The 24704-nt window shown below is 47.8% G+C and overlaps 1 protein-coding gene and 1 non-coding gene across 4 annotated transcripts in view; both read right to left on the bottom strand.

The window, feature by feature from the left end:
• The window catches only part of AZIN2 (antizyme inhibitor 2), a 42895-nt gene that overhangs the window by 13145 nt on the left and 5046 nt on the right, over positions 1-24704 (bottom strand). For all 3 annotated transcript variants that reach the window (XM_032388484.1, XM_032388495.1, XM_032388479.1), the window contains 6 exons: positions 24200-24373; positions 15755-15927; positions 14667-14801; positions 13721-13886; positions 12376-12538; positions 11057-11169 (listed from right to left, as the gene is read on the bottom strand). In XM_032388484.1, the coding sequence (XP_032244375.1) occupies positions 11057-11169; positions 12376-12538; positions 13721-13886; positions 14667-14801; positions 15755-15927; positions 24200-24373 (924 nt within the window). The remainder of the gene's footprint in view (positions 1-11056; positions 11170-12375; positions 12539-13720; positions 13887-14666; positions 14802-15754; positions 15928-24199; positions 24374-24704) is intronic.
• On the bottom strand, positions 3552-3656 carry LOC116626772. Its single transcript, XR_004298334.1, has one exon. It is a non-coding gene; the product is annotated as a U6 spliceosomal RNA (small nuclear RNA).

Here is a 24704-nt window from a genome sequence, read left to right on the forward strand (position 1 = left end):
TGTCTCATTAGTCTCACTAGTTTTAAGATCTTCTCTTTTTCTTTGGTGTTCAGTTTCACTAATATGTTGTCTAAGTGTGGGATTTGTTGGATTTCCTAAATCTGAAGATAGGTCTTCCTCTCTCCCATCTATTGACTCTCTGCCAGTTATTAACTTTTTGCCTCTCAGTCCCAATCCACCCTTCTTTGTCTTGCTTTGTGGTACTGGAGCTGAACCCTATAGACATTCCTTCTTTGCCAGGTAGCTCTATGTTAGGCTTTGTCAACAGAAGTTGCTAGAAAGACATATCAGGAAGAAGAGACTTCCCTCTTTCAGTGTGCTGTTTCCCGTGTGGCTTCTATGGCTCAGCATATGAGGGTCTGGTAGCCTTCACCTCAGCAGTCCACACAGTTCAGCCTTGGCCCACACCCTCCAGCAAGCTTCCCTTCCACTCAGCAGCAGGCTGCTCCTATGATCCAGTTGTGCTGGGCACCCTCTGACAAGTTACTTTGCCACTGGCAGGCTGCATGTCTCTGTGACAGTCACAGCCTTTCGTCAAAGGTTTCAACCTCAGCCTTGCAGGGAGGAGCTCTCCTCTAAGTTACTTCCTTGTTCACTCTCCATTACCAGCAGTAGTAACTGCTTTTGCCCCTTTTAGTAATCAACCACCTTTAAAGTTGACAATTCTTTATATTAAAATTTGCCTGCTCAAATTACTGGTATGGTTTCTGTATCCTCATGCAATCTCTTCCTGAAACTCTAATTAGACATTGTGTCTGATGTGTGCTCATTCTGTCTGCCATTTCCCGTGCCTTTCTTATTTTTTATCTCCCTGTCTTTGTGCTACATTGGCATCAGTTCTTTGGGTCTATCTTCCCACTCTCTAATTTTCTCTTCAACTGTCTCTAATAGCTTGCTTACTCTGTGCACTCTTTCAATTTTCATATTTTTTTATTTTTAGAAGCTCTATTTAATCCTTTTAAAAATCTGCTGGAGAGGTGCCTGGGTGGTTCAGCTGGTTAATCAGCTGACTCTTGATCTCAACTCAGGTCTTGATCTCAGGGTCATAAGTTCAAGCCCCGAGTTGGGCTCCATGCTTGGCGTGGAGCCTACTTCAAAAAAAATCTGCTAGAACATATTTTTATATTTGTTTATTCTTTGACCACATTTTTTTTTTTTTTTTTAAGCGAGAGCACACAAGTTGGGGAGGAGGGGCAGAAGGAGAGGGAGAGAGAATTTTAAGCAGGCTCCAGGTCCAGCATGGAGCCCGATGCGGAGTTCAATGTGGACCTGATCTCATGACCCTGAGATCATGACCTGAACCAAAATCAAGAGTTGGAGGCTTAACCAACTAAGCTACCCAGGTACCCCTTGGTCACATTTTCAATTTCTTATTTCTTTAAACATTGTAAACATTCTGTTTTATCTTTAACATCTGATAATTCTAATACATGAAATAATTGCAGGTCTGGTTCTGCTGTTTCTTACTTCTGCAGGTTTGCCCTCATGGTGACCTGGTTCTTTGTGTTTTGTGATTTTTGACTGTAAGCCCATGTACTTTGGCACTTTACTTGTGAGAATTCTTAGAAGTCTAGGCTGAAGATTTCCACTCCAGAGAGATGTTGTGTTTGCTTCTGCAAGATAAAATAAATTCTAGCCTTGAGGTTTTTCAGACAACACAGTTAATATGAATTTAGACAACAAACCCGAGAAAAGGCTAGCTTATGGCTGTAAAGTCTCAATTTTATGCCCTCTTCCAACCACTACCAAGATCTAAAAGACATGGGTTTTGTGGGGTTTTTGTTTGTTTGTTTGTTTGTTTTTGCTGTCCTCCTCTGTGGGATAGGTGTTTTTCTGGTTTCCCCTTACACTAATGATGATGTCCTTTTGGGAGGTTCCTAGCTTTATGCTAGGGATCGTATCAGACTCCCCATCCTGACTGAGCCCCTAGGAACCCATGCAGCTATCAAAGCTGAAGATCAATGCCACAAAGGTTCAGCATACACTCCCAGAGAGAAAGCCAGTTTCAGAGTTAGGTTTTCTCTCTGGGTTAATGAATTCATTTACCACATATTTGAATAGTCACGATTTTACATGCTTGCAACACACTAGTGAACCAAGTAGACAAAGTCCTTGTCTTCATAGTGTTTACAGTGCAGCAGGAGGGAGGCGAACAACAAAATAAAGAAGTAAATTAGGAGATAATAAGTGGCACTGCATAAAAGAAAGAACAGAGCAGGGGGAGGGGCAGGTGGCAGGATTAAATAAAGCATAGGCCTCACTGAGAAGATGACCTTCAGGCAAAGATGCAAAGGAGGTCAAGGAGTGAGCCTGGGTGGTACCTGGAAGAAAGATGATCCAGGCAGAAGGAAAAGCTGGTGCAAAGATGCAAAGGCAGGACAGTGCCTGGGGGAGCTCGAGGAACTGCAGGGAGGCTGCCATGACTGATGGGATGAGCAGGAGGGAGAGTGGGGAGGGAGGGAATCAGAGAGGAGACGGGGCAGATCACAAAGGGCATTAGAAGCCCTCGGAGGACTTTGGCTTTAATTTGGAGTGAGACGGGAGCCAGCACAGGGTTTTAGGCAGTTTTAATAAAACTAGACATGATTTGACTTACATTTTAAAAGAATCCCTCTGGCTAGTGGGTGGAGAATAGGCTGGCTTTTACTCTAAGTGGAGATGCCTGCTTTCACTTAATTTTGACCTCTGAAGGATCCCCCGCTTTCTTGTAAGGCAGGATACAGTTTTCTTTGTTGTCAGTGGGGAGGCTGTTCAGAGTATCTAGACTGCCACATTGCTGGAAATAGAAGGCACCCTACCGGTTTTCTAAACACAGCACAAAGCTATTGCCAAAATGCTACGGAATATGCCAAACAAAGAAAAAAAAAATATCAAAAGGACAGGATAAAGACAAGAGATGAAAAAAAAAAACCAGTGTACATTATGGCAAAGCAGTAATAAAACAAAAAAGCATTAGAGATCATTACTTAAGAATTCTTAAGACAAGAACTAACCAGATCCACGCTTGACAAATGCTATTGCAGTATACTCAAAACAGAGTCACACTTTGTAACCACAAATCACTAGAATAAAATACAATAGCAAGTAAGAAAGCCCAATCCTGTCAACAGAGAGAGAGGCTCTGGACAGAGTGGAGTGATGGAAGCTTGTACTCTGAAATTTGGTTCCCAAGATTCTTATAAAACTCCTGGGGTACTTGCCCCATCTGGGTCCCTCCCCACACCCAACTCTACCTTGCATTTATAAAGTGCCATTACACAGTTACTAAATTGTATCTTTAACCCTAAATATATGTCATTTTAGACCACTCAATCAACATTTAAAGTGTTTATATATTAAAAAGTTCACCTAAATATCCGTATTTAAAGAAAACCACATCTCCCAATATGTTTTTTTAAAAGTTAAAAACAATGTGTACTATGACACTTTAAAAAAAAGGAATCAAAGTAAATTTTAACAATAATCATCTCTGTATGGTGGGATTAAGGGATCACTTTATATGGCTGTTTGTACTAGATTTTCCCCAATTAACATTCCCTCTCTCTCTTTTTTAATTTATAGGACACTTCACAAATTTGCATATCATCCTTGCACAGGGGCCATGCTAATCTTCTGTTTCGTTCCAATTTTAGTATATGTGCTGCCGAAGCAAGCACTACACATTCTATTTCTACAATAGAAAAAATATGTATAAAATAAAGGCAATCTATAACTTGCAGAGCACAAAAGGTAAAGAGGGACAAATTCCCTCACTATTAATTGCAGAGCACTTAGTGAAGACACATGATAGTATGTTGAAACTTCTATGAAAGAATAACAAAGAATCACAAAACTAGAATAAAACCAACCGATTGACCAAAAAAAACTATTTGTATCAAATACTATATGAAATACACACACATATCCATATGCAAGCTTATCTTCATTTGTAAGAAAAAACTCTAAATTAGGTAAATGGAGAATATAAAAAGATATTGACATCAAAGGAAATAAAACAATAAACAAAATGCTTTATCCTTGTCAAGAAGACAGAAATGAAAGAAATACTGAGGTATATACCATTTCAGATAAATTAGCCAACAAGAAAAAGTCACAGCGTGCACTGCTAGTGAGCTTACTACGAAATGAGCACAGCTGCTAACAGTATAGACTGGGCCAAGCTTTGAGGAAAACAATCTGGCAATATGTATCAAGAGACCTAAAAGTGCTCATATCTTTTTACCTGGTAATCCTATTCTAGGGACTCATTATAAGAAAAGAGTTTTTTAAAGGGAACCCACTTTCAGTCTGTAACTTGAGCCAGCCATGCAAAGAGACTCACAAAGCACATCCTAGGCGGAGGTAATACTCATGGATACATGAATGAACATAACCAAAAATTAGCAATGTTCAGGGCGCCTGGGTGACTCAGTTGGTTAAGCGTCCAACTCTTGGTTTGGGCACAGGTCATGATCTCAGGGTCGAGGGATCGAGTCCTGCATCAGGCTCCGTGCTCAGCAGGGGGTCTGCTTCCCCTCTCCCTCTCCTGTCGTCCCTCCCCCCTCTCTCTCCATTAGCAATATCCAAATGCCCAGTGATGGGAAGATTTTATCTGGAGGCAATAATTTTATAGGAAAGTAGTTAAGAGCTTGTTCTCCAGTGACACCCAGATAATTGAAGGCAAATAAGCCATGCACCATACCCCCAAGCAGCTCCCAGGCTGCAGTTTAAAAATTGTACCCTTCATTAGCGTGCGACTTTGAGCAAGTTGCTTCACCACCCCATGCCTCAGTTTTCTCATCTGTAAAATGGGTCTGATAACAGCATCCACCGTATAGGATTATTATAAAGATTACATGAGTAATGCCATGTGAAGTGCTTCATACAGCATGTGCTACAGTAAGTACACGGTGGCTTCAGCCGCCACCACTGAGCATGAGGCTTGCAGCCATGCACCACTCGGTGTGTCTGGTGAAAGAGGGGTGACATTATGGATAAATTAGGGTAGAAGACTGCAGAACTTCTCCCTCCTTTGTTCCTCTAAAATTTTAGGTTGCTCCCATAATTTTTAAAGATTGATTCCATTCCAACATAGAGCACCTACTATGTGCCAGGTCCTGTACTGGGGAAACAGCTTCTGCCTTCAAGGGGCTCACAGTATAGTGGGTGATCCATTCATTCATCATTCATTCAACAAGTAGTTATCGAGCACCTACTTATGGACGAGGCGCTGCGCCAGGTGCTGGGAATGCAGAGGTAATGAGTAGACAAAGTGGCCGCCCCCACAGAGCCTGTGTGCTAGTGGGGAAGGCAGATGATAAGCAAGGAAACAAAACCAAATAAGAATAATCACAGATTCTGACACATTATGAAGAAAATCAACAGGGTGACAATATTATCTGATGGGGAGAAGCAAGCCCTCTTGAGAGAGAGCAGTCAGGAAAGGTTTCCCCAAAGAGGTGACATCTGACCTAAGACATAGCAGAAAAGAATAAGGAAATCAACTCAGGAGCAAGGGGAAGAGCCTTCGGGCAGGTGAATACAATGGTCCGTAGGGCTGAAGGAGCTTAGGTGTTCCAGGAGCAGAAAGGAGGCCACTGGGACTGGAGCAGGTGAGTGAGGGGCTCAGTGGGGACAGATGCAGCTAAAGAGATGGGCAGGAGCCTTGCCAGCCAGGGTGAGGGGTCTGGATTCTATTCTGAGAGTAACAGGGAGCCACCGAAAGTTTTAAGCAGAGGAGAGATACGATCTTTGGGTATTTAAAAAAATCACTGTGTCTACAGTGTAGAAAATAGACAGTAGGAAGGCAGGAGTCGGGGCGAGAAGACCAGTTAGTGATTGCCACACTAGCCCAGGAAGGGGTGATGGCATCTTGTGCCCTGCCATGGTGGCAGGGAAGAAAGTAGATGGATTCCGGGCGCCTGGGTGGCTCAGTCGTTAAGCGTCTGCCTTCGGCTCAGGTCATGATCCCAGAGTCCTGGGATCGAGCCCCGCATCGGGCTCCCTGCTCGGCGGGAAGCCTGCTTCTCCCTCTCCCACTCCCCCTGCTTGTGTTCCTGCTCTTGCTCTCTCTCTCTCTGTCAAATAAATAAATAAAATCTTAAAAAAAAAAAAAAGAAAGAAATTAGATGGATTCCAAGTGTATTTTGGAATTAGACTGAAAAATTGCAGGTGAACTGCGTGTGGGAAGAGAAGAAAGCAAGAATCGAGAATAATGCCAAAGTGTTACAGCTGGAACAGCTGGCTGGCTGGCTGTGCTGTTTGCTGAGCGAAAACTGTGTGAAGGAAGAAGTTTGGGTTGGAAATCAAGAGTTCATTTCTGAACAAGTTAAATTTGAGTGCCTGTGAGACATCCAGTAGAAATGGCAAGTGGGTAGGTGGATACACGAGTCTGGAGCTCAGGGGAACGGTCCAGACCAGAGAAATAAATTTGAAAATGATGAGACTGTAGGAGATATTGAAAGCCTCAGCCTGGAAGAGCTCACCTAGGAAATGCGTGCAGGCAGAGAAGAGGATCGCGAATGGAGGCCTGAGAGTCAACATTCAGGGGGTGAAGCCACGGGGAACGTGCCAGAGAGGCAAGGTAAGAATGACAGAGGAGGAGGCAAGGCCAAGAGCATGAAGGTGGAGGAAGATCAGTTGCTGAAGACAGAAGTGCCCCCTCTGGGCTGGCCACACACAAGGAACCTTCAAGAGCATCTTCTGTGCGGTTGTGCGATCGATATCCCACTGGAAAGGTTCCAAGAAGGAACGAGAGCTGAGGGAGCAAGGGCAGCGAGCGCAGGCCGCTGGCTGGAGAGCGTTGGACGCGAAGGGCAGTAACTGAAGGGAAGGTTACAAAGTCTCTGACAGAAGAGAAAATATGTATGTCCAATAAATGTACAAAGATATCCGACTTCATTAGTAATCAGGGACATGCACATCAAGACAGGAGAAACCATCTCACATCCATTCAATCGGGAGAATGTTTGAAGTCTGACAATGCCAAGCGTTGGGGAAAACGTGGATCTACCCAGCCTCTCCCGGGGGAACCCCAAGTGGTACAACCACTTTGGAAAACTGTCTGGCACTGTCTCATGAGGCGGAACAATCATGTGCTCTGTCTATGCCCAGCAACTCCACAGAGTCACAAACGAGAATATTCAGAGCAGCAGATCTCACAGTAGTGAAGACCTAGAAACAGCCCAGCACCTGGAGAGGAAAGTGGACGGCCAGCCACAGCATGCTCACCGACAGGGTGAAACAGCAGTCCAAGGATGGGCCTCAGGTACACACAGCAGCGGTGGTGCATCTTAGACTGTGACAGCACGATTTTTAAGAAGTCCAAAAAGGGGGGCGCCTGGGTGGCTCAGTCGTTAAGCGTCTGCCTTCGGCTCAGGTCATGATCCCAGGGTCCTGGGATCGAGTCCTGATCAGCGGGGAGCCTGCTTCTCCCTCTCCCACTCCCCCTGCTTGTGTTCCCTCTCTTGCTGTCTCTCTATCAAATAAATAAATAAATAGGGGCGCTTGGGTGGCTCAGTTGTTAAGTGTCTGCCTTCGGCTCAGGTCATGATCCCAGGGTCCTGGGATTGAGCCCCGCATCAGGCTCCCTGCTCAGCAGGAAGCCTGCTTCCCCCTCTCCCACTCCCCCTGCTTGTGTTCCCTCTCTCACTGTGTCTCTCTCTGTCAAATAAATAAATAAAATCGTTAAAATAAATAAATAAATAAATAAATAAATAAATAAATAAAAATCTTAAAAAAAATTTTTAAAAAAAGAAGTCCAAAAAGGTTACATCATTAGAACAGCCTTTTTGTAAAGTTAAAAAAAAAAAAAAAAATTATAAATACATTGAGGAATAAACTTTGATGTGACAAAACTACATGAAAGAAGCCATACAAATGGCAAAAAGGCACATGAAAAGAGGCTCAACATCATTAATCATAAAAGAAATACAAGTCAAAACCACAGTGAAATGTCACCTCACACCTGTTAGGATGGCTGTTAGCAAAAAAAAACAAAAGACGACCGGTGTTGACAAGGTCGTGGAGGAACTGGAACCCCGGTATGCTGCCGGAGGGAATGCAGCATGATGCGGACGCTGTGGAAAACAGGATGGTACTTCCTCAAAAAATTCAGTGTGATCCAGCAATTCTACTTCTGGGTATTCCCCCAAAAGAATTGAAATCAAGATCTCTAAGAGGGACAAGCACTCCCGTGTTCATCGCAGCACTATTAACAGCTGCCAAGACCTAAATGTCCATGGATGGATGAATGGATTAAAAAAATGCAGCATATTTGTATAATGGAACATGATCAGCCTTATCAAAGAAGGAAATCCTGCAACATGCAGCAGCATGAATGAATGTTGAGGACATTATGCTAACTGAAATGAGCTAGTCACAGAAGGACACACACTGCATGCTTGCATTTATATGAGGTATCTAATAGTCAAACTCATGGAACAAAGAATAGAAGTATGGGTGCTGGGGGTTGATGGGAGGGCGAAATGGGAAGTTGATAATCAAAGGACATAAAGTTTCCACTCTACAAGATGAACAAGTTCTAGAGATCTGCTATAGCCCACCCTGTAGCTAATAGTACAGGATCATACACTTAACCATCTGTTACAAGAGTAGATCTTAATGTTAAGTATTCTTACCGCAATAGAAAAAAAAACCTATATTTAAAAAAAAAAGAAAAAACCTATATGAAAAAAATGGTAACAGATGAGTCTAAATCGTGGGTACTTTGCATGGGAAGAGACAAAGGAATGAGGCGGTAAAATGATAAGAATGCTTATTTTACTAAAAAAAAAAACAAAGACAAGTCCTCCCAGGAAACTTTTTTACCCCAAAACTGATTAGGAATCTACTGAAACCATGAAATCTAACTATCTAGTTTCAAAGAAATACAGGGCATGGAATAATATATTTGATAACACCGAAGGGAAATCCAGGGAATCCACCAATCAGGAATATCCAGAATGCAGGAAACTTCAGGACCAACAACTCAGTTTCATCAACAAATAATGAAAAAAAAAAAAAGAGTGAGTTTGGGGAAACCAATAGGTTAAGAGACAGACAATCGACCAAATGTAGTATGTGGACCTTTTTTGGCTGCTGATTTCAGCAAATCAACTAGAAAAACCATTGATGAGGAGGATGACGGGGGATACTATGGAATTGTTCATTTTTAATTTGATAATGGTATTATGATTTTTCTCAAGTCCTTTCCTTTTAAATATATTAAAATATTTTTGAAAAAATTCCAGCAACACTTCTTCTGTAGTTTTCTGTGCTTTTTCATGACACTGTTGTAGCCTGCGTACTGCTCACCACACGCACACGCGCACACGCACACACACACACACCCCTACCCAGCAGGACTGCATTTCCAGAGCGTAGACAATTCTGTCTCACCTACTGGCCTGTGCATGCCTCAGGATAGGGCTTTGCATATTGAGCGTACTCAAATGTTTATTAAATTTTTAAAAAGAAAGAAAGAAAACAAAAAAGAGCCAGGAAGGCTCCAGCGATAAGAAGTATACTTTGAACCAAGAATTGATTATGTTTAATAGGACTTTCTGTGCCTGAGGTCCAAACACAAAGTCCTGGGGAACGAAGAGCAGGGATGCAAAGCTGCCACCATGACTCGTGAAGGGGACCTTCCTTGGGGAAGAAGATGCAGATACCCCCAGCCAGGCTGGGTCCCTCTAACACACACCCAACACAACTGCAGCTAATTTACTGTGTGTGTCGTCAACTACCTCCACCACTAGACAGGGGCCCCACCCTGGATCTGGTCACATGGCTGGACCTGGTAAGTGGTTGACAGCCCAAAGTATGAAACTTCAACAGCGTCCAGAGGAGGAACAGGACTGATCACAAAGAGGGTCAGTAACATCCTGGTGTCCAAGGCAGGAATACCAACTGGAGATTAATCAAAATGGAGACCCTGAATGGGGGGTGTGGTAATGAGCTGGGCCCACAGTCCTGCTCATCTGAGTTGCTGATGAAGGGAATGCGGAGTGGGTCAGGGACGGCATGTGACAGGAAAAGAGGCACTGGAAGGTGGAGGGGGTCTGGAGGGGGACAGGACCTGGGGAGCAGCTGCCGCCTGCTGTGTGACCTGGGGCTCGGCTGGCCTAGGCCAACCTGGTCCTTTCTCAGTGCGGTCGGATGTGGGAAACCACAAGAATGCAGGCAGGACCGGTGCATCACAGCGGAAAACTGAATTTCTGAGCACATCAGGGAGGCTTAGTCAGACTAGCTGGAGGAAACCACATTGAACAACCCAGCTATGGAACGAGGACATAACCAAGTCATGGCATGGGCAGGTGGAGGTGGAGGTGGAGGGGGGGGCTCCTTCTGCCTGTGATAGATAAGGGGCAGGAAGAGCTACAAAGAGGAGCTGACATTTGAGTGGGTCTTAAAAAACTAGACAGGGTGGAAAAAGAGAGAAAAACAAAAACACACTGAGCGCTCATGATGATCTGGGTGCCCGTTAGGCACTGAAGTTCCCTTCCAGAAAAGGGGCCACACAACAAAGGCCTGGAGATGCGAAACTACAATGGTGTGTCTGATTTTCTTTCCCCTCTTTGTCCATTCCTGTTCCCTTGTCACCCTGGAAAAACCCATTAAAGATGAACTGTTTCTGTTTGCTTCTAGAAATTCACTCCAGGGCTTGATCAGACATGGACGTCAAGATAGATATACTCACAACGCTCGAAAATAGCAAACCGACTACTAGGTTAGATGGATTAAAATACTATGTAGTCTTCAAAAAGCATGTTGTCAAAGGTTAACTGACGGCATGGAAAGAGCTATACCCATACTGAATGGAAAAAAGCAGTTACAAAACAATACAATCCAACTTTATTTTTAAAAATAGAATACGTTTTTTTAAAGACTAAAAAGAAATCTAATGTTCAAAGAGTCTATCTCTACATGGTGGGATTATGGGTGATCTTCATCATCCCGCCATTTTCTACAATGAATATGTTTTACTTGTTTAAAATGAGATAAAAACACCCCCAGAATGTTATTTAAACACACACACACACACGATTGAAAAGAGGCCCACGTGGGGTAGGCTCACCTTCTGCAGGATGGGGGTAGGGCACGTGTTGTCAAACAGGACTGAGTTGAATATTCCATACACGCCCTCACCGAGGTGGTACACGATGGTCTTGGGGGTGGAACCATTTTCCTCTGTGGGGAGGGGAGGGGTCAGGGGCAGCACAAGCAGCAGTGTGAAGGGGTGGGAGCGGGGTGCTGGCACAATGGGAGGCTCAGCAAGGATGATGGGTAACTGAAGCAAAAAGGCTGCCCCTTCCTCAGCTATGGGATGGGTCCTGCTGCCTCCTATGACATGAGGTTCACGTGGTGCACTCACCCTTGCAGGTGAGCACCCCTGCACAGGACATACTTCCTGCCTGCATCTGAGCCCCTGGATGCCCCAGCAAAGGCCAAAGAGCAGCCCACCCAAATTCGATACCCCAAGAGGTTAAGCCGCTCGCTCAGACTTGCAGCTATAGCAAGTCCTCAGTATGTAAACCCCCCTCACAGCTCCCTCACGGGGCAACGCATGAGCTGAAATGAGAAACCAGGTCTCCCGGCTGGACTAATACGGTAATTACCCAGGTTTATAAAGGAAGCCAGAAGAATGTCATCTCTACACACACACACACACACAAGACATTCTACCTGGAGCCCACCACCCCTCCAAATGGATTCTCAGGGGAAGACACACCTCAGCTCTCCTGCCTGGGACCCTGGAGCAGAAGGCTCCAAGATCAGAGCCCCAAACCCCACTCACTCAAGGGGCTGCTGGAAGGACTGATCTCTCTGGAAGGGCGGGGATGAGTGCTGATGCTGCAATGTGGGCAGAGAACCCTGAGTCAGCCCGGCCTGAACTTGAATCCAGGCATTGCCCCTCACCAGCTATGTGACTTTGGGCTAGTGACTCAACTATGTTCTGTCATCTATAAAGTAGGCTTAGACAAATATAAGTTGTCATTAATTATTTTCATTATGTTATGAGCAGCAGTAGGATGAGTATGAGCCTATACTTTGGAGAGGAGACAGACATGGGGTCAAATGCAGGCTGTACTTTTTACTATTAAGCAATTCACTTGTATTCTCTTTGGCTCTCAATTTTCTCATCTGTACAATGGGTTAATAAAGTATCTGTTCTCCCTAAGGTTGTTTTGATCTCAATCTTCATAAAATGTAAACATGCATAGGAAAAACTAACACTAAATAAGTGTCTTGGGGGTAAGGGGACTTGGTTGTAAGTTTCCCTAAAGAAAGGATCCATCCTCCAGATTCCCATCCCCTAAAACCAGACCTTGCTCAGCCAGCCACTGTCCCTAGCTTCGGGAAAAAACGGGGCTCTGCTGCCCACCTGGCACCTACCCTCCCTTCCAGGCTGGTCCAGAAGGACCTCCTTCTTGGCAATGATGCTGACTGCCAAGGTGAAGGCCGAAGTCACATAGTAACGCCCCAGCCTGGCAAGGATGTCCACGCCACAGCCCTCCGGGAAGTACAGGTCCAAGGCTGAGTTGATCACAGAAGCAATCTGGTGGGACAGGGATGGGGGACAATGACATATGTGAAATGGAGGGTTTACATACTGAGGACTTGCTATAGCTGCAACTCTATTTCTTGAAAGCTTCTTTGATTTCAGAAAGAAGCACTTGGCAGCTACTAAGGCCCCAGACTGGGGACTAGAGACAGTTGGTCAGGCTTCCTGACGTAGGAGGCAGACGGAGCTGGGTCAAGACCCTTATGCTTGTGTAAATCACCTTCCTCAACGCCCCCACAATGGGAAGAGGTGTTCTTAACATAATACTTTGTACTCGGGTTCCAGAAGCCCTGATATAGATCTTTCATAAATGACCAATGTGTTAAATGACACATTTTTCACAGAAAATACAGAGAAGAATGAAAATCAAAATCACCTGCAATTCTATCATCCAGATTGTTAATCACTGTTAACTTTTTGGAGTAGTTCCTTTAATTCTTTTTCTATACAAACACTGTTTTTTATTATAAACATGATAAGGCTATACATGTTTTATAACCTGTTTTACTCAACAGACTCCGTGAATGATCTCACACGGGAGTCATACGAATGTACCATAATTTAACCACTTCCCGAGTGTTAGACGGACCAGGAAAGTCCACTGGGTTTTTGTTATGAACACTGCTACGATGCTCATCTTTGGGGCTAACTCTTTGCGTCTGTGGGGGATTATTTTCTTAGGGTCAGTCCTGAGATGCGGATGTCCCAGGACTTGGCTCTTATTAGGGAGAGGCGGCCCCTAGTGGTTGGAATGGGGATTGCGGGGGCACATTTTTCTTGATTTCATCTCAGATAGAAAGAAGCAGACAGAAGGTGGGCTTTTCCTTTCCCTGCCCTCCCGTTTGATTTCTCATCAGCTCACCTGAGGGAGAATAGAGCATGCCAGGCCCTCAGAGAGTTTCAGGACTTATGCAAATAGGCCTGGTTAAGCTTCAAATATGTGCATGGACTAGAGTCAGAGAGTGTTGGATGTGTGGCCAGCTCTGCCGTAGACTCAGAAAGTGACATAACCTCAAGGAGCCTCAGTTTGCTCAGCTGTAACATGGGGCTAATAATAAGATGATCCGGGTAAAGCATCAAGCACAGCATACCGTGCCTGGGACCCACTCAACAGTGCCAGGTATGCCCACCCCACCTCCCGCAGAGCCCAGTACCACACTTCTGACCCCGGGTTACCTCTTCGAATCTCACTTTGGCCGCCTCCAATCCAGGGAAGCCACCGCCAAGGTCCAGGATGTGCATCCCGTGGCCCAGCTCAGCGCCCATTTCAAACACAAGCCGGGCGTCTGCGATGGACTGAGTGTAGGCATGAAGGTCAGGACAGCCGCTGCCGACGTGCAAACTGGGAAGGGAGGAAGACCCTCGGCTTACATGCAGGGCCCCAGGTGCCACCGCCTCAGCCCCCGCCAGGAGCAGCCTTGGACAGGCACAATGGGCAGCATGCCCATTCTGCAGATATAGTGACTGAGGGCCCCAGAGGGTAAATGCATTGCCAAGGGTCACGGGGCAAGTGAGGGGTGGACAAGAGACTAGATCCGAGGTCCCTTAGCACTTGGTGTCCCTCCCATCCCCTCATGCTGCCACTGGGGCTAAGCCTTCTGGGATGAGGAGCAGGGCCCGAGTCAGCCAGGTCCGTACGTTCCTCTCAGTCAGCGCTGTGCTTTCATTTCCCCATCTATAAAGTAGGGATAAGGTCCCACAAGGCTGTGCGATAATGTTCCTGAATCGTTTAGCACAGTGCCTGGCATATCCTAAGCACAGAATAAATGAAAGCTATACTATTAGGTCATTATCACGACTTCGTCCCTATCCCTGCAAGCGAAGAAGCGCAGCAAAGATCTGGCTGCACAACCTTTAGCCTATAATAAGTTGGTATAACTCCTGCAAATCCAGGTACCTCCTGGGGCCTCCTGGGACAAGATCTTCTGGGGAACCATGGGGTTGAGGCAATGGGACACTCCAAACTTTCTTTCCAAAGAGAGGAAACTCTCCAATGGCAGGATTCTAGGCCCAGGGACAGGCCTTCCTTGGAGGCCCTGAGGGAGGTCTCATAGAGAATGGATTCACTCCTGGGAAAGAGGCAGTGGGCCTGACAGGGATGGTGGGGCTTCCGGGCACTCACCTCACCCCCACCACCTCCACGTGGCTCCTCTTGGCATTTTCCAGCAGGTGTCTGCAGGATTTCAGCGACGCTCCAAACTTGAAGCTCAGGGGGCTCAGGGAGTGAGATTCATCGGTAGCAATGCACAGAACCACCCTGAGGAGATACACAGCGCACTTCTGCCGCGTGGACCCCACCCCCCCGACCCCAACCACGTCCTCTCGGAGAACAGGGGTATAAACTCAGAGCCGCCCACCCCACGGGGCCCTCACCCCTTCCTGTCCCTGCACTGCCAGTCAGCCTCCGAGGCCCGTCCCTTCCATTCCCTAAACGTCTCTGGGCCCATCCCGCGGCCCCTGCCCTGGTCCCGACCTCACCAGCTCTCCCCGGCAGCTCCACTTCCTCCGAATCAGCCTCTACACCGGCCAGGCTTTTCCAACTTTTCTTGTATGAGGGGAACCATTTTTTAAACACAGTCTTATTGAGAACCCCAATATCACGTAAAACCGACAAAATGGAAGCTGCTTTGGGTGAACCAGAGTGGCCCCCCCGGCCTCCCCATCACCCCGAGGAGGCCCTCCCTGGAGCCCCCGACGGCATCAGGCGACTGCGTGAAAGCCTCAGCCAGAGCAAAACGTCCAGCCCTGACCCCCGCCAAAGCCCCTGTGCATCAGGTCCCTGCCCTGGGACCGTGACCCACCAGCCATCACGGTTGCCCTCACCCCTCGCACAGGGTCTGTTCCGGCCACACCAAATTTCTGTTCATCCCTCACACGCCCCCGGCCGCTTCCGACCTCCTCGCATTCTGTGCTTTGATGTGCTCCGCTAATTCCACTCCCTCCTCAGGCCCACCTTGAAGGCCACCTCCTCCATGCAGCTTTCCTGACCACCCTCCTCTTGCTCCCTCAGCCTGTGACTTTGACCCCCAGAATCTCTGCCTTGGCCCTCATCAGGCCCCGGCTCGCTGGGTCCAGTCCAGGAGCGCCCGCCCCAGACTCCTGGGACTGTGGCCGGGTCCAGGGCAGGGTCCTCTGCTCCAGCGCCACTCCTCCCTCCCCCTCTGCCCTCACACTCAGCGCAGCCCTCCCCACGAGTGGTTCTCTGCTTACTTGGCACTGGGGTGGCTCTTTGCCACCTTGGCCAGCTCCACCTCGTTGTCAAAGCTCAGCAGCTGGACCCCATGCTTGGCAGCATACTTGATCTGTGCGATTTGCTTACAGGGGTTGGCGTAGATGATCTTACTGGCAGGGACGCCAATACGCTGGACCAACTCCATCTCTCCCTGTGGGGTCCCAAAGGTGATGGTGAGGAGGCTCAGGGCCTACCAGGCCCACGGAAGTCGAGGAAGCACAAATGAGGGGCAGAGTCATAGCTATGCAGGGGGAGGTCCCTAAGAAGTGGGCCTCATTTGTACACAACAGATATGTGAAAATCAGGACTCACGCCGGTTCACCATTCTTTGACAGACAAGTCTGCCGTAGACAGCTGTGCAGGTGGCGCACTGTACAATTGAGAGGAGGGAGGTCCCATTCATAGAGGATCCACTATAGATTTATATATTTGTTACAACTTCCTGGCAGTAAAGCATCTCAGTCTCACAAAATCAGTATATTCATTATAATAAGTGCCTCAAGGATGGGTACATTTTCTAATTCACTCAAAGACATTACATGGAGTCATGATAGCCCTAACAATAGGCACCTGACACATTTTCCTGACAGATTTAGTGTTTAAAGAATATTCCTGGGGCGCCTGGGTGGCTCAGTCATTAAGCATCTGCCTTCGGCTCAGGTCGTGATCCCGGGGTCTTGGGATCGAGTCCCACATTGGGCTCCCTGCTCAGCGGGAAGCCTGCTTCTCCCTCCCCCATTCCCCCTGCTTGTGTTCCCTCTCTCGCTCTGTCTCTGTCAAATAAATAAATAAATAAATCTTTAAAAAATAAATAAATAAAGACTATTCCCTGTTGGGGACACCTGGGTGGCTCTGTCAGTTAAGAATCTGCCTTCAGCTCAAGTCATGATCTCAGGGTCCCTGCACATCAGGGAGTCTGCTTCTCCCTCTCTGTCTGCCCCTCCCCCCACCTGCACATGCTCTCTCTCTCTCTCAAATAAATAAATAAAATCTTAAAAAAAAAAAAAAAAAAGAATATTCCTTGATGTATTGTAAAGTTCACCAGACCAAGAGTCTTTGACACAGGTCATCCCACATCCCAAGGCCTGCTGTGCGCATGGCGCTGCACTGGGTGACTCTGGCCAGCCCCTCCGTCCCCAGGGCCTCCTCTTCCTCACCTTTACAGAACACCGTCCCACCTGATTGCTGCATTAATGGTACAGACAAGGATGATGATGAGAGCAACCATTGTCCCTGAGCACCTACCACAAGCAGGCACTGAATGAGATGTCAGTAAACTTCTTCTATAAAGGGCCAGAGAGCAAGTAGTTTATTTAGGCTTGGTGGGCCATATAAGTTCTTTTATTTTTTTTTTTTTAAGATTTTATTTATTTATTTTTAGAGAGAGGGAGAGAGAGAGCACCTCTGAGCTTATGAGCAAGCCACAAGCAGGGAGAGAGGCAGAGGGGCAGAGGGGGAGGCAAAGGGGCAGAGGGGGAGGGAGAGGGGCAAAGGGGGAGGCAGAGGGGCAGAGGGGGAGGGACAGGAAGAGAGAATCCAAAGCAGACTCCATGCCAGGCAGAGAGCCCAGCGTGGAGCTTGATCTCACAACCGTGAGATCATGACCTGAGCCAAAACCAAGAGCCAGACACTCAACGGACTGAGCCACCCAGACGCCCTGGCCATATAGGTTCCATGACATCTATTCAACACTAAGGCAGCCAGACAGGGTGCATGAGTGAACGAGCATGGCTGTGATCCGATAGAACTTGACAGAATCACGCAGTGGCCTGGATCTGGTGACCATCCATCGTCTGCGAACTCTTGCTTTGGATTCACTGCTTTATCTACTCCTTACAGTAACCCTGTCAAAGGGGTCCTGGCTCCGCTCTAGAGAGAGAAGGAACCTGGTACTCAGCGAGACGACACAGCAGGGAGGAGGCAGACCCAGCTTGCAAAGTCAAGTCTGAGATGATGGAGGGCAGGAAGTCAAGAGGAAGCCTGTTCTGAAACACCATGGGAGACACAGGGCCATCTTTAGCCATCCTGAGTTTCTAATAAGACTAATTTTAATGTAGCAACTTCTCAGCACGGGCTACTTACGTGCATTCTCACGTGATGCCTGAACTGCCCCGTGAGGTATGCATTGGCCACACGTTACAGAGGACCACACTGAGTTCAGAGAAGTCCACCTGCCTGCAGAGACACAGCCAGCAAGCAGCAGAGTGGGACGAAGCTGGAGTTGCTGCCCCCACAGCTGGCTTCCAAAGTCCCTGAGTCTGAGTGGATGTGCAAATGCGCTTTTGCTCCCGGCTTCACCATATGAGGTAAGAGGAGGAAGCCACGGTAGCAATCTGGGGCTTGTGATTTAGCTCTGATTAGAAACACTTACACGATAACTAGTGTTATTCACTGAAGGATTTCCATATGCCAGCCATACCATTAAATATTTTATGTACATCTTTATTTAATCCTCATGATAATTTTATGAGGCAGGAAGCAGAGGCTCAGAGGTGAAGTGACTTGTCCAAAGTCACACAGCTTGTAAGTGGCCCAGCTGGGATTCTAACCCAGGACTGTCAGACTTCAGCACACGAGCTCTTAACCACAGTACTGTGATGGAGAATTCAACCTCGAAGCTGAGCTGACAAGTGTTTCTTGAGCATCCATTGAGATGCCAGGCTCTGTCCTGGTGCTAAAGAAAACAAATGCTGAGTAAAGTAGACAAATTTCTGACCCTGTGGAACTTTCAGGCAGTGGGGAAAATAGGTAAGAACAAATGAGCGATAAATAATGAAGGAGTTACAAACGCAGAGCCCTGAGGAAAAAGCACAGGATACTAGAGAACCGGATGGGGGACCCGGATGTGAGGAGCCAAGGACAGCCTTTCTGAGGGTCAGAAAGTTAAGCTGAGCTCCACAGGAGGCCTCGTCCAGGCCCAGAGGTAAGGAAAGAATGGTTCTGGTAGCAGGAAGCAGTCTGGGCTGAGGGGCTGAGGCAGAATGTGCTCAGCCTGGTCAAGAAACAGGGAACACTGGAGTGACCTGGGCAGAGGGAGCACCACGGGGGAAGATAAGGTTGCAGGGAGGTGGGCAGAGCCAACAGGGAGACCAAGATGGCTGATGTGGATTTATATTTCATCCTGCAAGTCAAGGGAATCCGTTGGAAGGGTTTCAAGGAGGGAAATGGCACAGTCAGATTTGCACTTTAACTGCAAGGTTTAAACGCACATCACTCTGGCTACCATGTGAACACGGACTCAGGAAGGGCCGAGAAGATTCTGGGGGGACTGGTCGCAATCGTCTGGGGTGAGGGAACAGACGGGAGAGAGGTGATCTGGGGCCAGGGCCGGCAAGCCTGGTGGTGGCTGGCTTGTGGGGCTGTCTGACTCCATGCCCAGCAGGCCAAGCAGCCCTTCTCCAAGGGGAAGATGGTGAGCGTGTTGGAACACACCGGGTTCCAGGCGTCCTGTGGGATCCCGGCAGCTGCTGGAGATATAAGGTCTGGGCTGGAGATCAAAATGTGGGAGGTGGCGGCATACTGATGGTATTTACAGTGGTGGGAGGAGATGAAATTCCCTAAGAGGAGGGAGAGTTTACAAGAGAAAGGGAGCCTGAGACAGAATCCAGAGGAGCTCTCTCATTGAGAGAGAGGGAAGTCGGGTACCCAGGACCTGCAGAGAGGGGAGGAAGAAGGACACGTCCAGAAGAGGGGGAACAGCACATAGATTATATATTCTTGTCACGGCACAACCAACAGAATGGGAGAAGATATTTGCAAATGACATATCAGATAAAGGGCTAGTATCCAAAATCTATAAAGAACTTATCAAACTCAACACCCAAAGAACAAATAACCCAATCAAGAAATGGGCAGAAGACATGAACAGACATTTCTGCAAAGAAGACATCCAAATGGCCAACAGACACATGGAAAAGTGCTCAACATCACTCAGCATCAGGCAAATACAAGTCAAAACCACAATGAGATACCACCTCACACCAGTCAGAATGGCTAAAATTGACAAGTCAGGAAACGACAGATGTTGGCGGGGATGCGGAGAAAAGGGAACCCTCCTACACTGTTGGTGGGAATGCAAGCTGGTGCAGCCACTCTGGAAAACAGTATGGAGGTTCCTCAAAAAGTTGAAAATAGAGCTACCCTACAACCCAGCAATTGCACTACTGGGTATTTACCCCAAAGATACAAATGTAGGGATCCGAAGGGGCACATGCACCCCGATGTTTATAGCAGCAAGGTCCACAATAGCCAAACTGTGGAAAGAGCTTAGATGTCCATCAACAGATGAATGGATAAAGAAGAGGTGGTATATATATACAATGGAATATTATGCAGCCATCAAAAAAATGAGATCTTGCCATTTGCAACGATGTGGATAGAACTGGAGAGTGTTATGCTGAGCGAAATAAGTCAATCAGAGAAAGACATATATCATATGACCTCACTGATGGGAAGAATTTGAGAAACAAGACAGAGGATCACAGGGGAGGGGAGGGAAAAATGAAACAAGAGAAAACCGGAGAGGGAGACAAACCGTAAGAGGCTCTTAATCTCAGGAAACAAACTGAGGGTTGTTGGAGTGGTGGGGGGTGGGAGGGATGGGGTGGCTGGGTGATAGACATTGGGGAGGGTATGTGCTATGGTGAGCGTTGTGAATTGTGTTAAGACTGATGAATCACAGACCTGTACCCCTGAAACAAATAATACATTATATGTTAATAAAAAAAATAAATTATATATATATATATATATTCTTGTCATGGCAAACCTTGTCTGGCAACCCGTGTCTGTACAGAGGGAAGGTGTCGACTCTCCCAGGTGCCGGGGGTCGGGGGGCAGGTACAGAGCAGCACTCCCATTCAGCTGATTGACGTCTGAAGTCTTTAAAACTAGCAGCATAGGTTATTGTTGAGTGTCTTTAAAAAGACTCTGTCACAAATGGGGAGTTGCTTTTCAGTGGGTATAAAGTTCCTGTCCTGCAAGATGAAGGAAGTCCTAGAGATCTGCAGAACCATGTTTATAGTCAACAATACTGTGCTGTACACACAAAAATGTGTTAAGAGGGTAGATCTCAAGGTAAGTGTTCCTTTTTTTTTTAAGATTTTGTTTGAGAGAGAGAGAGAGGGTGCATGTGCACGCACAAGCAGGGGGAGGGGCAGAGGGAGAGGGAGAAGCAGACTCCCCGCTGAGCAGGGAGCCCAACGTGGGGCTCGATCCCAGGACCTGGGATCATGACCTGAGCTGAAGGCAGACGCTTAACCGACTGAGCCACCCAGGCACCCCTCACATTAAATGTTCTTACTACAACAACAGTCGCTGTGTTGAACGTTACTGAGAGTCCGGAAAATAAGAGGACCAAGGAATGTCCCTGACAAGGTCTAAATGCATGGACACGATGGACAGATCTTCAACACCTGCCGAGTTTAAAGCTATTGCGACACAGTACCCACCACATAAACATCTTTTACATTTAATACATTTTCTATGGATCATAGTTGTACCTAGTTTTTAGACACCATATACCCACCAAACTCAAACTCATAACGGTGATTATCTCTGGAAACAGAAAGCTGAAGGCCTACATGTGTGTGTGAATGAATCAATGCATTCTTTGAATAATTCAAAATGCATGTTTAAAATCAAGAACTTACTGAATCTTGGAGATCGCTGGGGATGTTAGTAAGAGATTCCTTGGAGTAGTGACAGTGGAAATGGGGACGCATGGCTCAGATGCCGGGGCTAAGGGAAAGAGCCAGGTGCACACATACAGGCGAGTCTAGACAACTCTGGCCCCAAAGAGGGAGCGTGGGACTGGGCTAGGGGATGGAGGATGCTGATAGAGACAGCAAGAGAAGGCAGGATGGGGGCAGGGGAGGTGACATTAAGTCCTTGGGAAGGTGGGTGGGTGGACCAGAGCCCCACGCAAGGTGTGGCTTGTGCCCTTGACCTGTCCATGGCATAACTACCGCCCCGCTCACACCGGCCCTGGGTCAATGTCGGCCAATGTTAAGCGGAGCCGCTAGTGATGGCCAACCAGAAGAGGGCAGCGTCGGCCTTTCAAGAGAAGCTGTGCATCTCGATCCACCTCTCAGTAAGCCGGCTCCTCCCACCTGCGGGGAGGGGGCGTGGCCTCTGTCGGCCCTGGGGGTTAGGAAGGCAATCGTCACCAGCTGGGGCTGAGCTCTGCCCTGCCCTCCCCAAGGGAAAGATGCAGCGAGAGAGTTGGAGACCCCACTGCCGCTGGCCCTACTCACGTGGCCACTTCCCAGCGAGTCGCTCTCCCCCTGCGCCCCCTTGCCAGTCTGTTAAATGCTTCCTCACTGGGCTGTTGTCAGAATCAGGGTAGTAATAATTACCTCACAGGGTTGTTGCGAGAATAAAATGACATCATATACAGAAAACGATCGGCAAAGTGCCTGGCAGGACAGAAGCACTCAGCAACAGTACGTGCTTTTAACATCCCTGCGGACTTCAAGGTCTAAGCCCTTAACACCCTCTAACTCTGCTCTTTGGAGGCCAGCCCTGAGGCCAGACGGCTACGCACAAGGCCCCACCTCTGGGTTTCCAGACACACAGGACTAGTCAGGGGGTTTGGGTCCTGTTCTTCACCCCTAGACAAAGAAGGCTGGAAAAGGAGCCCCTCCCTCCTCTCCCAGAGCCGAGCCCCGGCATGCCCGCGGGGGGACGTCCAGGCTCTGCTACCAGCGAGCTGCGTGCGGTTGGCCCCCAGTCTCCTCGACTGTAAAATGGCCATCTCTCTCCCTACGCACCTCACGGGCTAGATGTGAGACACACATGAATCTAGGTGTGCAAAGCAAGGGCTAACGCAAGGGGGTTTTGAGGTGACAATGGGGAGAGACTCACCTATCACTAAGAGCGTTAACGTAGTCTTTGAGAAAGGTTAACCTGCTTGTTCTCACCATCCCACCATGGTGCACACCTCTTTCCCACCCAGAATCCCTCCACCCCTGTCATCCTGCCCAGGCTAGCTCTCCTCCTTTCTCCTCCAGGGTCCCTTTCTGGAATCCTCCTCACAACACTCAACCATGCTGTTGACCAGGATTTGAAAGGAGTTCCCCTCAAAACAATCATTACTAACCATTAAAAAAAATAACAGTAATGACAATATCACAAAGCAACGTCCACCAGGTTTGTTCTCACCTCAGGGCCTTTGCACTTGCTGTGCCCTCTGCCAGGAAGCTCTTCCCCTAGTTATCCACCTGGCTTGATCATTTGCTTCCTTCGGGTCTGTATTCAAATTTCAGCGAAGCCTTCCCTGGCCAAACTACATAAAAGTACAATCCTCCTTCCCAACATTTCCTACTTCCCTTCCCCACTTTAACTTTCTCCCTACCATTGACCATCTAAAATAATATAGATTTTCATTGTTTAACTTATTTGGTTTTTAGAAAGCAAGTTCCCTGAAAGAAGAGCCTTTTTTGTTTGACTTGGTTTGGTTTGTTCACTTGCTAAATCCCCACCTAGAATAGAACGTGCCCCCTGGTAGGTGCTCAAAAAAGGTTTGCTGGGGGCGCCTGGGTGGCTCAGTCGTTAAGCGTCTGCCTTCGGCTCAGGTCATGATCCCAGGGTCCTGGGATCGAGTCCCTGCCCGGCAGGAAGCCTGTTTCTCTCTCTCCCACTCCCCCTGCTTGTGTTCCTGCTCTCGCTATCTCTGTCTCTGTCAAATAAATAAATAAAATCTTTAAAAAAAAAAAAAAAAAAAAAAGGTTTGCTGAATGAATAAATATGTCCAAAGCGGTACTCTGAGGAAACTTTGTAAGCTTGAAGCCTTTCATCAACTAAGAACAGGAAGAAAATAGATGAGCGAAGCATTCAACACCAAGACGGCAGAGGCTGTCTTACTCAACACTGTATTGTCAACCTAGTTACACACTGACCCGCACGCTGGAGTTCAACGACTAGAGAACGACAGTAAATAAGCAAAGTAAATCTAGAGAGAGCAGGAGGGGAATTAAGTCAACAGCATTAATCTCATTAGAAAGGCAGAAAAATTGGCAACACAACAGAATTCTCAAAGGATTAGTTGAGAAAATGTACTGTCGCACATTACTAAGACTATAAAAGAAAAAAAAACAATGATAAGAAGGTATTTTTGTTTTGTTTTGTCTTGTTTTAATTAGAAGAATACCATGTATAGCTCTATGCCAAGAAGCTGGAAAATCTCCATTAAAAAGGTGACCCACCTACCCAGAGACACACACGGCTTCCCGTTTAGAACTTCCATGCTTGTTTCTCCCTCCCTCATCCCTTCAACCCCCCTCCCAAGTGGGTGGCCCGTCCCAGGAGGCAGGGGCCAATGGCACGTCACCCCTGCTTCCCCAGGGCCCGCGGGCAGCACCCCAACCTCGTGCGTGCTGAGCAGGCAGCGAGGGCCAGTGTGCCGGCGGGGGGCAGGGGCTCACCTTGTTGGCACAGCTGAAGCCAAGCCCCAGCTCGGCCAGGACCTTCAGCACACCGGGGCTGCTGTTGCACTTGACGGTGTAGAAGGGCCGGACTCGAGGCAGGCACTTCAGAAAGCAGAAGTGCTTCCTCACCACAGCACCCAGGTCGGCCACGAAGAAGGCAGCGACGTCACCCTGCGCGAGAAGAGTGAATGTGAGACCCCCGCTCGGCTCCCTCCTGGTGCGTGCCATCCGCCGTCCTCCCGGCAAACCTGCCCCAGGCCCGGCTCTGGCCGCCAAGCCACCCGGCTCCACAATCCTCTGCACAGAAGGCCTGCATTCGGGGTTCTGTGATCTGGCTCCCGCCCCTCCTCCCCTCACCGCAGCTCCAGCTCCAGCCCCACACTGCTGCGTTTCCCCCCCTCCAAGCTCTTACTGCCACCACGCCCTTCGCGCAGAATCCCCTTGCCCCCACTCGGGTCTGGCAAATTCCCAGTCTACCTTCAAGTTTCACCTCTCCCAAACA

Source organism: Phoca vitulina, unplaced genomic scaffold (genome assembly GCF_004348235.1).
Source record: "Phoca vitulina isolate PV1807 unplaced genomic scaffold, GSC_HSeal_1.0 scaffold2, whole genome shotgun sequence".
Lineage (NCBI taxonomy): Eukaryota > Metazoa > Chordata > Mammalia > Carnivora > Phocidae > Phoca > Phoca vitulina.